The 11,943-nt window shown below is 50.0% G+C and overlaps 2 protein-coding genes across 2 annotated transcripts; both read left to right on the top strand.

Moving 5' to 3' along the window:
* Positions 1-1,712: 1,712 nt before the first annotated feature.
* On the top strand, positions 1,713-5,043 carry nut1 (putative RNA polymerase II mediator complex subunit Nut1; the record flags this gene model as incomplete). The annotated part of the gene is made up of 4 exons (XM_022548767.1): positions 1,713-2,358; positions 2,410-2,723; positions 2,768-3,268; positions 3,316-5,043. 4 exons carry the CDS (start codon positions 1,713-1,715, stop codon positions 5,041-5,043), a joined length of 3,189 nt encoding a protein of 1,062 aa, XP_022403806.1.
* Positions 5,044-7,285: 2,242 nt separating this feature from the next.
* Positions 7,286-11,466, top strand: ASPGLDRAFT_1130435 (guanine nucleotide exchange factor). The gene is made up of 4 exons (XM_022539608.1): positions 7,286-7,310; positions 7,368-7,496; positions 7,651-8,364; positions 8,444-11,466. The coding sequence occupies exons 3-4, from the start codon at positions 7,780-7,782 to the stop codon at positions 11,453-11,455; spliced, it is 3,597 nt and encodes a 1,198-aa protein (XP_022403807.1). The 5' UTR covers positions 7,286-7,310; positions 7,368-7,496; positions 7,651-7,779; the 3' UTR covers positions 11,456-11,466.
* Positions 11,467-11,943: the final 477 nt, after the last annotated feature.

The raw sequence follows: 11,943 nt of genomic DNA on the forward strand, positions 1-11,943 counted from the left end.
ACAGCAGTCAGGCTGACCCCCGGTGGCGTTAATCTGAACCAAAAGAGTTAGACGAACGATCGGGGCTCCACCGGTTTGTTTCCAAGGACCGGGACCGCAAAGTGGCGCTATCCTATTTAGGCCTGGCGCGGGAAGCATTCCCTTGGATAGCAGTGGAGCTGAGTGGCGGAATTCCCATCCATTCCCGGATACCTTGACGGTTTGGGTAAGGGTAACATAGGGGGGGGGAAGTCCGGCAATGTACTACATAAAGCCGGAGTCTCCTACGGAGAGATAACTATCCAGAGTCCAAAGTACGGGGAACTAGATAGTAAATCCTTAACTAACTTAATTCTCCGGGTTAGTGGTTTTCTGGAGTCTTCGACTGACTCATGAAGTGGCCCGTTTCAGTAAGGGCTTGTTCCCTACGGGGTATCCAGTTCGGAAAACATGTGGCGTAGCTGAACAAAGATCCACTATACTTGATTTGGATTAGTGTTAGATGAGTTCGTCACGGTATGGTTATCTTATTGGTCCGGCTTTTCCTTTGCATATACTAGCCAGATCAGTAATCACAGTGCAAAGTACGGTCATTGTTGACTACTTGTACAGTATGTCTTAGTGTACTATGCACAAAGTATATGAACCGGAATACGCGCAAGGATCATGCAGAAACAGTCGGAGAATTAATCTCTGTCAAAACAACTGTCGTCGATCGACGCGTCATCTTGCCGTACTTTGTAAGTCCTCTGAACTCCATATTATGGAGCAAAATGCTCGTACAGAGTACTCTGTACAGACCACACGGTATTTGTAATTGGGCCCTGATCACAAGGGAACCGTGCGAACGAGCGTTTATGCAGTGCGCCGAAAGTACAAGCACAGCTGAGTAGGGCTGATCATTGGCAGATTTTGTCCGAGTTTTCATCTGGGCAATATCCTTGGTTGAGCGTCGAAGATCGTTATACATGGCTTTTTCCTAATCTGTATGACGTCCGAAAACACGATGTTCAGTTGACAACCAATCTACATCTATACACAGAGTATGGACACCGGTTCCTTCGATCAGATCCCATGCCGAGGATCATCGAAAAGCACACAAACACCCTCGGTACCAAAGGATGTTAAATCTCTTTTCCCGATAGAGCCAGCTGTTGCTCGTTGCTAGTTCCATGGGTCGAGGGCGTTGTCCCGATGCTGTTACGTTTGTTTTTTTAGTCTCGGGCCCGACCCAGTTTCAGGGGTAGTGTATGGGTATTTCTCGTAAAACTCTTCACGGGACGGAGATACCAACGGTTTCTTGCTACGGAATCGTTGTGTGGATCGGATCGGGCCGGTGGAAGTTGATGTATGCACTCCGGGGGGGTCGGATAACTATCGGATGTTGGCGTTGGGGTTGAGGTTGTCCAATCTGTAGAGAACTTTACCTAGTATCTTATGGAGTAGGTAGATTATATGGGAATCTGCTATGGAGTGTGTCCTTGGCTCACTCAGCGCTTTTTTCATTCTGGGTGTCAGTTATTTTTGCCTGATTGCTGCCTTCGTGTCATTTTTATGCCTTATTGCCTTATGGACTACACGTGATATTACATAATTGCACGTGACCACTCGACCAACCATCGTAATGGCTCTTCGCGTTCCGTTATCAACTGCCAGCAACATAGGGCAATGCCCCGATCATTCACTCTAATATAATCAAGACCACCTCATTGAGTGATAGGAGGTGTGTGAAAATGACCATCACGACAACGGCGCCATCGCCATCATCCGCCGAACAATGGAGACTCTTCCTCGACCAATGTCTAAAGCATCGCATAGATGCGAATGAGTTTAAGAATCTATCAAATATACTGGCTGCAAGGTGCTCGGTTTCAGAGTCTGTTCTGGTGGATGTCCTCTGTGATGTGCGCGCGGTGGGCGCCGCCGCGGGTGTCAAGTGGGATCCCTTGGTCCCGGTTTATATAGACTGTCTGTGTAAGACGGAGCGAGTGAAGATTCCATCTGTACTGGCAGGATTGTTGAAGCGGTCATATATTCTACCGCAGTCGCAGATTCAATCATCGGATGAAAGCGAAAAATCGAAACAACAGAAAAAAAATGGCTACACGCTCATGACGGATATCAGAGTCATCCAGGATGTCATGTTGGCTGTTTCGACAGGGAATAGCACGCCCCGAACCGCTGCTGAAGCGATGGAAATCTTTTCTGCTGCTGTGGATTGGATCCAGGCCGTTGTGGCGTGGCATCAGCAGCATCAGCAGACGGGGGGTTTGATGGGGTCCCCGGATGTGGTGTCGTTGTTTGAGTCGTTGGGAATTCTGCTGGCGGCGCTATCAGGGACGACTAAGGGGGTTGATGTGCTTTCGTCTGATAATGAGGGTATTTTCTTTTCCTCCCAATTCACATTCAATACCAATGCTAACCGGACAGGATTGAAAATCAAACTCGGACAGGCCCTTTCGGCCTATTTACCCCTCTGCGTCGAGGTGTCTCTTCCCCTCCGGAATCGACTGGACAGCTTACAGAAAGAGTTCAATCTTTACGGCGAGCCGGCGTCCAAGTCGTTGGATATGACCATGATGGACGGGATGAATGTTAACGCGCTTCAATTCGAGGCCTCGGTTATGGACGGGCCTGTGATCAATTCGAGAGCTGGTCTCTACGTTTATATAAATTCTATGCTTGTCGGGCGGCCATTGATTGATGATAATATGCTGCTTAGCTATCTTGTTAATCGCTATGGGGTGCGTATCCATATTCTGTGTGTGGATTTAGCTGACAGTCACAGGGTCATTATAAAGCTCTCATCGAGGAAGTTATCACGGCCTCATTTGATGTGTTGTCAAACGCCATGTATCGAAACGAGTCCAACCGCACCATGTTTATATTCCGTTCGTTCCTGGTGAATAAATTGCCCGCCTTCTTTGCAACCATGCTGGCCGCGTCAATGGTCTCCATCCCCATGGAAATCTGCATCAGCAACGCCCTTGGTCGCCTCGATCCGAATACCTTTCCGTCATTCTCGCAAATGTTCTCCATGCAGGGAAATACGGTCCTGTCGGACGTGAGGCAGGAGTTTCTGTTCGCCTGCGCGTCTCATCAACTTATCCCTGAGTCTAGCATTGAGCGGTTGCTAGGAGAGAATCCGATGCAAGCGGTTCCGGTCGGTCATGTCAAGGATGACCTTGTATCGCAGATTTATGCGAACCCGGAACGGGCAGAACAGTTGACTAATGATATTGAGTCGACGGAGGGGAATGCGAATGCTATTGTGGGTGCGGTTACAGAAGTGAGTTCACCATATTCTCTAACTGGTAAATTATGCTAACTTGTCAGGTTATACATCAACTCTGCAATCAAAAAGAAAGCATGACACTGAAAAACATTTGCAACTCCCTCTCGCGACGACCCCAAGCACTGGATGTAATTCTGCTTTTCCGCAGCACGAAACAAATCCTTCAACCACTTTGCACACTACTTGATAACTGGCACTGGGACAGCGACCAAGGCGAGAATCAGCCCGTCTACGATGAATTCGGAAGTATCCTACTCTTAATTTTGAATTTCAAGTATCGCTACGATCTGAAGCCGTACGAGCTGGGTATCAGCAGTGACGACTCGTTCGTGCTCAAATTACTGGACCGGGGTTCATGCAGCCAGAAACTGGAGGATTTGACGGAGAAGCAGAATAAGGATCTTGGGGCGTGGATTGGGGCGTTGTTCATCGCTGAGGGAATTAGCGAGGAGACCATGTCGAATTGCAGTCCACAGGAGTTTTATCTCCTTGTGACTACGCTGTTCAGTCAGAGTCTCGGGGCGTGTGAAGCGGGGAAGTTGGAGTTTGAAACCCTGAAAGGAGGGTTCGAATACCTCCTCGAACCATTCTTACTCCCGTCACTCGTGGTCGCGCTGGGATGGCTAGGAAACCGAATCTGGGAATCAGAAAGCGAGCCAACCATCGCGCTGAAAACGCTTCATTCCCTTGTCAGTCCGACCTCGATCTCCGGCGAAGCGCAAGCCATCCACCAAACAGTCCTGAGCATGACGGCACGAACCCTCGAAGAACAACTCAAAGACGTCCGCGCGCGACACCCCTCACGAACAGATATCAAGCCCATCCTCGACGCCCTTGAACCGCACCTCTCCTTCCAGAGGACAGGGGGCTGTCACCGCACCGAGTTGGAGAGCTGGAGCCATTCCGGAAACGGTGGCGCGGGAGGTCTTCTGGGTAGTGTTCGCAATACATTCCAGTCGCTGGTTCTTTGGAGCACGAACCCGGAGATCAGCATGGCGCCGCCGTCGTACACGCATCGGCAGGTTGTGGTGGGGGTGAGGATGCTGGGCGCGTCGCGGGTCTTGCGGGCGCTAGAGGAGGAATTGAAACTGCAAACTGAAGCAGGGAGCGGGGATCTGGCGTTGGATGTCGCTGCGATGATAGTGAGCGCGCCAATGATGGAGTCATTCACAGCAGACCAGATGCACTACCACCCGCCCGAGAACAAGGACCAATCACAGCAAACCAAACAACAACAAGCAGCGGCCAATCTGCGCAGCCCAGTCCTAACCCTCCGCGACGCCCTCAGCATCCGTCACCAAGACGTGCCAAGGGTCTCGGAGAAGGACCCGCTACGAGCGGAGATGATCGTTCGGCTATACCGACGCGTGAACGCCGTGACGGCACCAACGGCGCAGGTACCGAGCTTAGACGTCAGCAACATCCTCGGCAACATGCCCGTGGCCGACCAATCATCACAGCCCCAGGCGCAACCACAGTCACAAACTCAACAGCAGTCACAGCAACAGCAGCAACAATCGCAGCAAGCACAGTCGCAAGAACAGCAACAGCAAAATCAAATGGACCTCGATGCGGATGCGGAAGATGGCGATTTCAGCCATATGCTGGATACGGCGGCTGCGGCGACTGGAGATGGCGGGGGAGGCATGGATGGGATGGACATGGGGACAGGGCTGGATACGAGTATTGATGATGTGTTGAATGCGGCGGATATAGCGGCGGTTGGGAATCCGGAGTTTTTGGATCTGGATATGGAGGGAATGTTCTAGTGTGCGTCATGTGTACGGTGTATAGATTGCGTTTAATGTGTGTGTGGAATATGCACTCGGAATATATATCTATGGTACTACCGTTACTCCGTCCAATTATTGGTTCTTAATACAAGGAATATAATCCATCAGATAACAAACAATCCTGATCCTATACAATACAAGCAACTCGGCAATCACAAACTGCAAGAACTCCGTACAAAGTACGGAGTGCCATGCAAAATACACGCCCGTCACACCGCACGTGAACACCCAATCACTACCCCGAAAAACGTGACGAGATGCAGCTGCGGCTACCGAGATACAAATTCTGCAGAATCGCATCGATTCCCGTACAGAGTATTGTATTTTTATTGTTTGTCACTTTAGTGTGGGGGAGTACCATTACAAGTTATGTTCCTGCAGTGAAAGATCAACAGTTCCTAATGCACTGATGAGTACTTTTGGTAATTGGGAGTGTCGGTTTGCATCATCGTCTGGCTGGAAGGGGTAAGTTGGGTCCGACTATAGTCCGACTACTGTGTACTTGTAAGTATGTACATGAGTCGGATTGGAGTCAGATATCGACTAGAAAGCATAGTAATAGAGTGCAGAGGACAATACTATTATATCTCGAACCATGGATGGATATTGCTTTTATCTGATGCGATAGTATCGATGCTTGGACACTTATGGGCACTGTGCGTGTGGTGAGGCGGTTTAGTCATTCGGATGAGAGCCGGAAGAAACACCGAATACAGTAATGCTGTCACTATCACGCTGATCACAAATACATACTCCGGAGTATTCACGGAGTATAGTTGCTGTGTCTGAGTAGGTGATAGCGGGATGTATCACGATATATAATCCAGAGCCCGTCATGGCAAAAAAAAAAAAAAAAAAAAAAAAAACCAACATCCAACCACGTGCCATAAACACAAATATAGCCACGCACGTGCGAGATTCCGCCGAAAAAGTCAAGTTACCACAGGCCACCAACACTAATACTCCTCCATACTCGGTAGTGTACCAAGGTCTGGCCCAGCAGTGGCAGGTGACTAAGAAAAGCCGATTTCTTTGTGCCTGCGCAGATCCAGCGACATATTTTCTTTTGCCGGAAGTAACGAACAGGAAGTAGGAGCCGTTCTGCCGGATTTTAGTCGAAGTTTATATGCGCTTGAAAGTGTACTTGGGGAAATAGGGGGAAGTCGAGTGGATTACTGGATTGGGAGGGTGGTTACCGGTGGTGTGGTTTAGTTGTTATTGCCTAGCAACAGGTTTGTAACATGATGCTTTGTAATTCCTTACTTGGTTTCAGTGGTCTACTTGACTGTACTTGTATGGAGTGCTTACTGTGGAAATTATGCCTGATAACTAGTCCCCTGATATCAAAAATCAGACCAGGTGGTCCGTGTATGAACCGTGGTTCTATGCGGAGTGGTCATACCACAGGTACAATGCCTTGTATGGAGTATATCTTGTATAACATAACAATATAGTAGTAGCATACAAATACTCCTACAAGTACTATGTAAAAGTACACCCAAAAGAAAATATTACTATAGAAACTAGTAGAGGTAAGAATAGAATTGCGTATACCGTACCTCTGTAACAAAGACTAATGTCGGTACTTACGGTACGGAATACCGTCGCTGATCAGTGAGGGGCGTTTGCCACGGTTGGCCCTAGTGGAGAACTAGGCTTCATATAGTTAGTATGTGATGGACTCGAACCCCTGTTTGTTTACTGTACTCACATTATTTACGATACTGTATTCATGGAATACAAATACTTGAATAGAGTATAGGAGAATTGAATTGAATAGTCTATGCAGAGATAATATCGAATAGGAGAATACTTTGAATAGAGTACATTGGTTATGATATGATATATAGAGAAAATAATAAGATTATGTACGGTACTTGGTAATACATGTGATAACCGTGACCGGGATCGCTGCTCCACACTTTTACGGCCGTCGCGCTCTTTCATCGGCGGTGCTAACTAACCATATCACACTCGATCTTCTCTCGTCCTCTCTCTCTATCCTTTCTACTTTCTACTCTTTACCCTTTCTACCCTTTCTCTATCCCGTCCTCCTCCTGCTCTCCTTCTGTATCATCTCCTCTTATCACCATAACCAACAGGATACAGACATTCATTCCCTGTCTTAAACCCTTTCCTACTCACCCTTGCGTACTTGGAGATTTCTCGCTGTCTCGCCAATTCGCTTCCTGCGCCTTTCATCTGTCGTCATCCTGTTATTTGTTTTATTTTTACTCCCTCCTGCTCATCTCACGATCCTCTAAAAGTCTGGGGAGCCCGTGTCGGTCTTTCAATTCCACTCCGGACCACAGGACTCACTCTCTGTCCTGGGTTCATTCACTATTCTCCAGTCATTCTCTCGTCGATTCTCGATTCATTCTCTCATACTCTGTACATCCAGCTAATTGCCACTGCCATTGCCACCATTGGTACGTAACCCCCCAGCATTCCGCGCATCGGGGTCTCTCCCTAGTCTCGTCTCCTCCATTCTGCCCTACCTGCCCTTCCAAAACATTCTCGCTATGCTCTCATGCTCGTGCCCTCGTGCTGGAAGAGTGCATCCCCATTGACATTACTCGACAGTGCTGCCATCATCCATTCATTGACCATCCACCTCCCAACACTCGATATCGATACGTTTCATTTGTCGCATTAAGGATGCCTATTGGATCCTCTCGCACATAATCTTCTCTGGTCTTAGACCTGTGTGCAATGAACAGACTTCCAAGAGATATGGAACCCTCAAGACGACCGATTCCTCCGTTGAAAATCGTCAAAGGCGACTTTAATTCTGTCGCTGTTGGGCCCAATCAACATACCACTCGTTATTATAACTCACCAACTAATTCGCAATTCACGCCCCCAATGACTCCCCACGCCGTCAAAGAAGAAGCAGAAGAAGAAGAGGGGACCGACAACAACGATACCATTATGGAGGAGCTATCAGAACCCCCCAGAGCCATCTTCCACGACTACCTTCGTGCTTTTTACCCGTTCCATCCCTCTGGAGACGTCTCCCCCTCCACTGTCACCTTACCATTGGACCAAGGCGACATCATCCTAGTCCACTCGGTCCACATTAACGGTTGGGCCGATGGGACCTTGCTGGATACCGGCGCTCGCGGCTGGTTGCCGACCAACTACTGCGAGGCCTACGACCAAGTCTCCATGCGCCCGCTTCTCAGGGCTTTGACGGACTTTTGGGAGATCATCAGAGGAGGATGCGGATCATCACTCAAGGATTTTGGTAACCAGGACTTGATGCGGGGATTGATAGCCGGTGTGCGATTTCTTTTGGTAAGTGGACTACGCCGCACTATGTTTTCACGCACAAAGAAAGCGGGGGACGTCCGTGCAGTGGAACTAACCAGACTAGGAAAAATCCGAATGCCTCACACGAGAATCATCCCTGATCAAGCAGCATGACGGACTGCGCCGTACTCGAAAAGGATTGTTAACCGACCTGTCGTCCCTGGTCAAAACCGCCAAGAATTTCCGGGATATCGCCAATGGTACTCCCATGGACGAGGAGGTCGAGTACATCTTGGATGAGATGTTACTCAAGGCCTTCCGTGTTGTTACGCGCGGCGTGCGATTCCTCGATGTCTGGACCGAAGAGGTCGGTCTCGGTCGAACCATTGCTGAGCTGGAACACTCCAATATGCATGGAGCCGAGGGCCAATACGATAGCCCGCTGACTCCTCCCTCTGACACCTTTCCCGACCGTGCTCCTTCCGCGGCTGAAACCGAACGGAACGAATCTCGCCTTTTGAACCGTAGCCGAATGGATATGAGCCGTGCGTCTACGCGCCTAGACATGGGCGATTCGCAGCCTCGACCAATTTCCGTCTCCACCAAACGGGTCTCACACCGCGTATCATACTCGTCCCCCGCTGCCGCCGCCCGTAACCCCAATCTCGCGTCCGAGCGTCTAAACGCCACCTACGATGCCTTTTTGGGGGTTTTGGGGTCCTTCATCGGCTTGCACTTGCAGTCACGCTCCTCCACCGAATTGATTGTCACCACCGAACAGTCTGTACAGGCTTGTCGTGCGCTGTTGACTGTCATCGAGGCCGTATGCGAACACGGTATTCAGGGTCGGGACCTTCTCGAACAAGCCAAGGAGAACATGTATGAACGCCTCTCCGAACTCGTCCACGCTGCGCGCGATGTTTTTCGACCGGCTCAATCGTCCGACGACGACGTGGTTTTCATGCCTGACGAGGGTAAGCGTCTGGTAGAAGCAGCAACGGACTGTGTGCGTGCTGCTGGGAACTGCTGTGCTAAGGCTCGCCTGGTGTTGGAGCAAATTGGAGATTTTGAACTAGAGTCTGAAACACAAACAGCACCAACACCGGAGTTGAATACCAACAAGAGCGACCACGATACCCAGAATAACGCTGGACCCCCACCTGAGGAGGAAGTCCAGACTCCTCAACCGCAACGCACGACCCAGGTCGATCAACAAAGGTCGCTGCGACCGCCGCCGCCGCCGCTACAAATCCCCAGCAACCACAACTTTCACCACCTTTCCCCTTCTACTACGGCGACTACTATCTCTGCTTCTACTCCCGACCTGACCGACGATACCACTCCTTCCTCCTTCCACTCCCGTGCTTTGAACAGTCCCGCCCAACCCATCGAAATCTCTTCATCTATTCCCTCCGCGACCGCTTTGTCCTTTTCCTCTTCTTACGAAGCTGCAGACGGTCTGCGCCGTGGCAGCAATGCCAAGTCGGATGTCAGTGAGTCCTTTGGCCGTGGTGTCACGAGCACTGGCAGCAGCTTCATGACCTACAACAGTCGTCTCCGTGATTCTGAGATGAGTGGTGTCTCGCAAACCTCGACCCGCGCTACGTCGCCCGATCTGAGCAACCAATACCAGCCCTCGCTCAAGGGTAGCGTGAGCCACTCGACATTGGCAGAGGAGAATGAGGAGACTGAGGCCAACATCCTGGAGAAGACGTTTGCGCACGAGCTGATCTTCAAGGAAGGTCACGTCATGGGTGGTAGCCTTCGCGCCTTGATTGAAAAACTCACGGCGCACCATTCCCCCCCTGACGCCATGTTCACCTCGACGTTCTACCTCACCTTCCGTCTCTTTGCTACCCCATTGGAGTTCGCTCAAGCTCTGGCTGATCGCTTTGAATATATCGGCGATACCCCACACGCTGCTGATACAGTCCGGTTGCGTGTCTGCAACGTGTTGAAGGGCTGGTTGGAATCGCATTGGCGTCATGACCGCGACAACATAGCGCTCGACTTCATCACGCAGTTCGCCAAGGCAACCTTGGTGATCCGCCCGTTGGCCGGCAAGCATCTCGTGGAATTGGCTGAAAAAGTGTCCAAGGTACACGGGCCTGTCGTGCCGCGACTGGTGTCTTCCAGGGGCAAGACCAACACGGCTACGGCGCAATACATACACCCAGACACTCCTCTCCCGCCTCCGATTCTGGGCAAGAAGGAACACAACTTGCTGAAGCAGTGGAAGAATGGCGAAGCCAGCCTGAGCATCCTGGACTTTGATCCCATGGAGCTCGCCCGGCAGCTGACCATCAAGGAGTCCCGGATCTTCTGCTCGATTCTCCCAGAGGAACTTCTGGACACGGAGTGGATGAAGAAGTCGGGTTCTCTGGCTGTGAATGTGCGGGCCATGTCCACACTGTCGACTGATCTGGCACACCTGGTCTCGGATTCGATTTTGCAACTTGAAGAGCCGAAGAAGCGGGCCGTCGTCATCAAGCACTGGATCAAGATTGCCAACAAGAGCCTGGAGTTAAACAACTACGACTCCCTGATGGCGATTATTTGCTCCTTGAACTCGTCTATGATCGTTCGACTCAAGCGCACCTGGGAGATCATTTCGCAGAAGACCAAGTCGACTCTGGAATACCTACGGGGGATTGTGGATGTGTCGCGCAACTACTCGGTCCTGCGCAATCGGATCCAGAATCACGTCCCGCCGTGCTTGCCTTTCGTGGGCACGTACCTGACCGACCTTACCTTTGTGGACCACGGTAACCAGCCCTTGAGGCATCTGCCGACTGACGATGGCGAGATGGCCGTGATCAACTTTGACAAGCACATGAAGACGGCTCGTATCATCAGCGAACTGCAACGCTTCCAGATCCCGTACCGCCTGAGCGAGGTTCCCGAGCTCCAGGCTTGGATGCAGAACGAGCTTGTCCGGGTGCGATCGAGCGGCGAGAAGAGTCTCCAGACCTTCTACCGTAGGTCCTTGGTCCTGGAACCACGCGAGGTGCCTCCGCGCAACAACGCACACACCGATTCTACACCTACACCTTCAATCTTGGAAAACGCCAAGGACAAATTCGATTTTCTTTCCTGGACCCAATCCAAATCCAAGTCCGTTGCCACACATGGTTAATTTCATGACTCTTTTCACTCTTTAATGATTTATGACCTTGTTTTCTTGTTCTCGATATACCTGTTTGTCTACTATTCGTTGTTCTGTTTCCTTCTTCGGTGCATCTGTGGATATAATACTTTGGGCGGCGCTTGTCTTCTTTTGTTCTACTTTATCTCTGCGTTCGGTTTTCATTCGCCTGGATTGGAGTACATGGTTTTCTTTTTTCTTTTCTTTTTTTTTCTCCCTACAATGGGTATCTAGGGTATCTAAAAAGGGTACACAAAAGGATGTTAGATGGTACATCTGAGCTTCGCGGCTCCGGAATGGATTGGTTTGGGAAAAGGCAAATACACATTCATTCTCTACTTTCCTTGATCTCTTGATTCCATATGTTCTGGTAGTGTCGACTTGGATGGATTTGTATCGGTATGTATGGTATGGTATGTATGGTATGGTATTTACTGGTATGGATTTAATAGTAGAATATCAAAGTTAGTATCAATGTA

The sequence above is a fragment of the Aspergillus glaucus genome, assembly GCF_001890805.1.
Source record: "Aspergillus glaucus CBS 516.65 unplaced genomic scaffold ASPGLscaffold_4, whole genome shotgun sequence".
NCBI lineage: Eukaryota > Fungi > Ascomycota > Eurotiomycetes > Eurotiales > Aspergillaceae > Aspergillus > Aspergillus glaucus.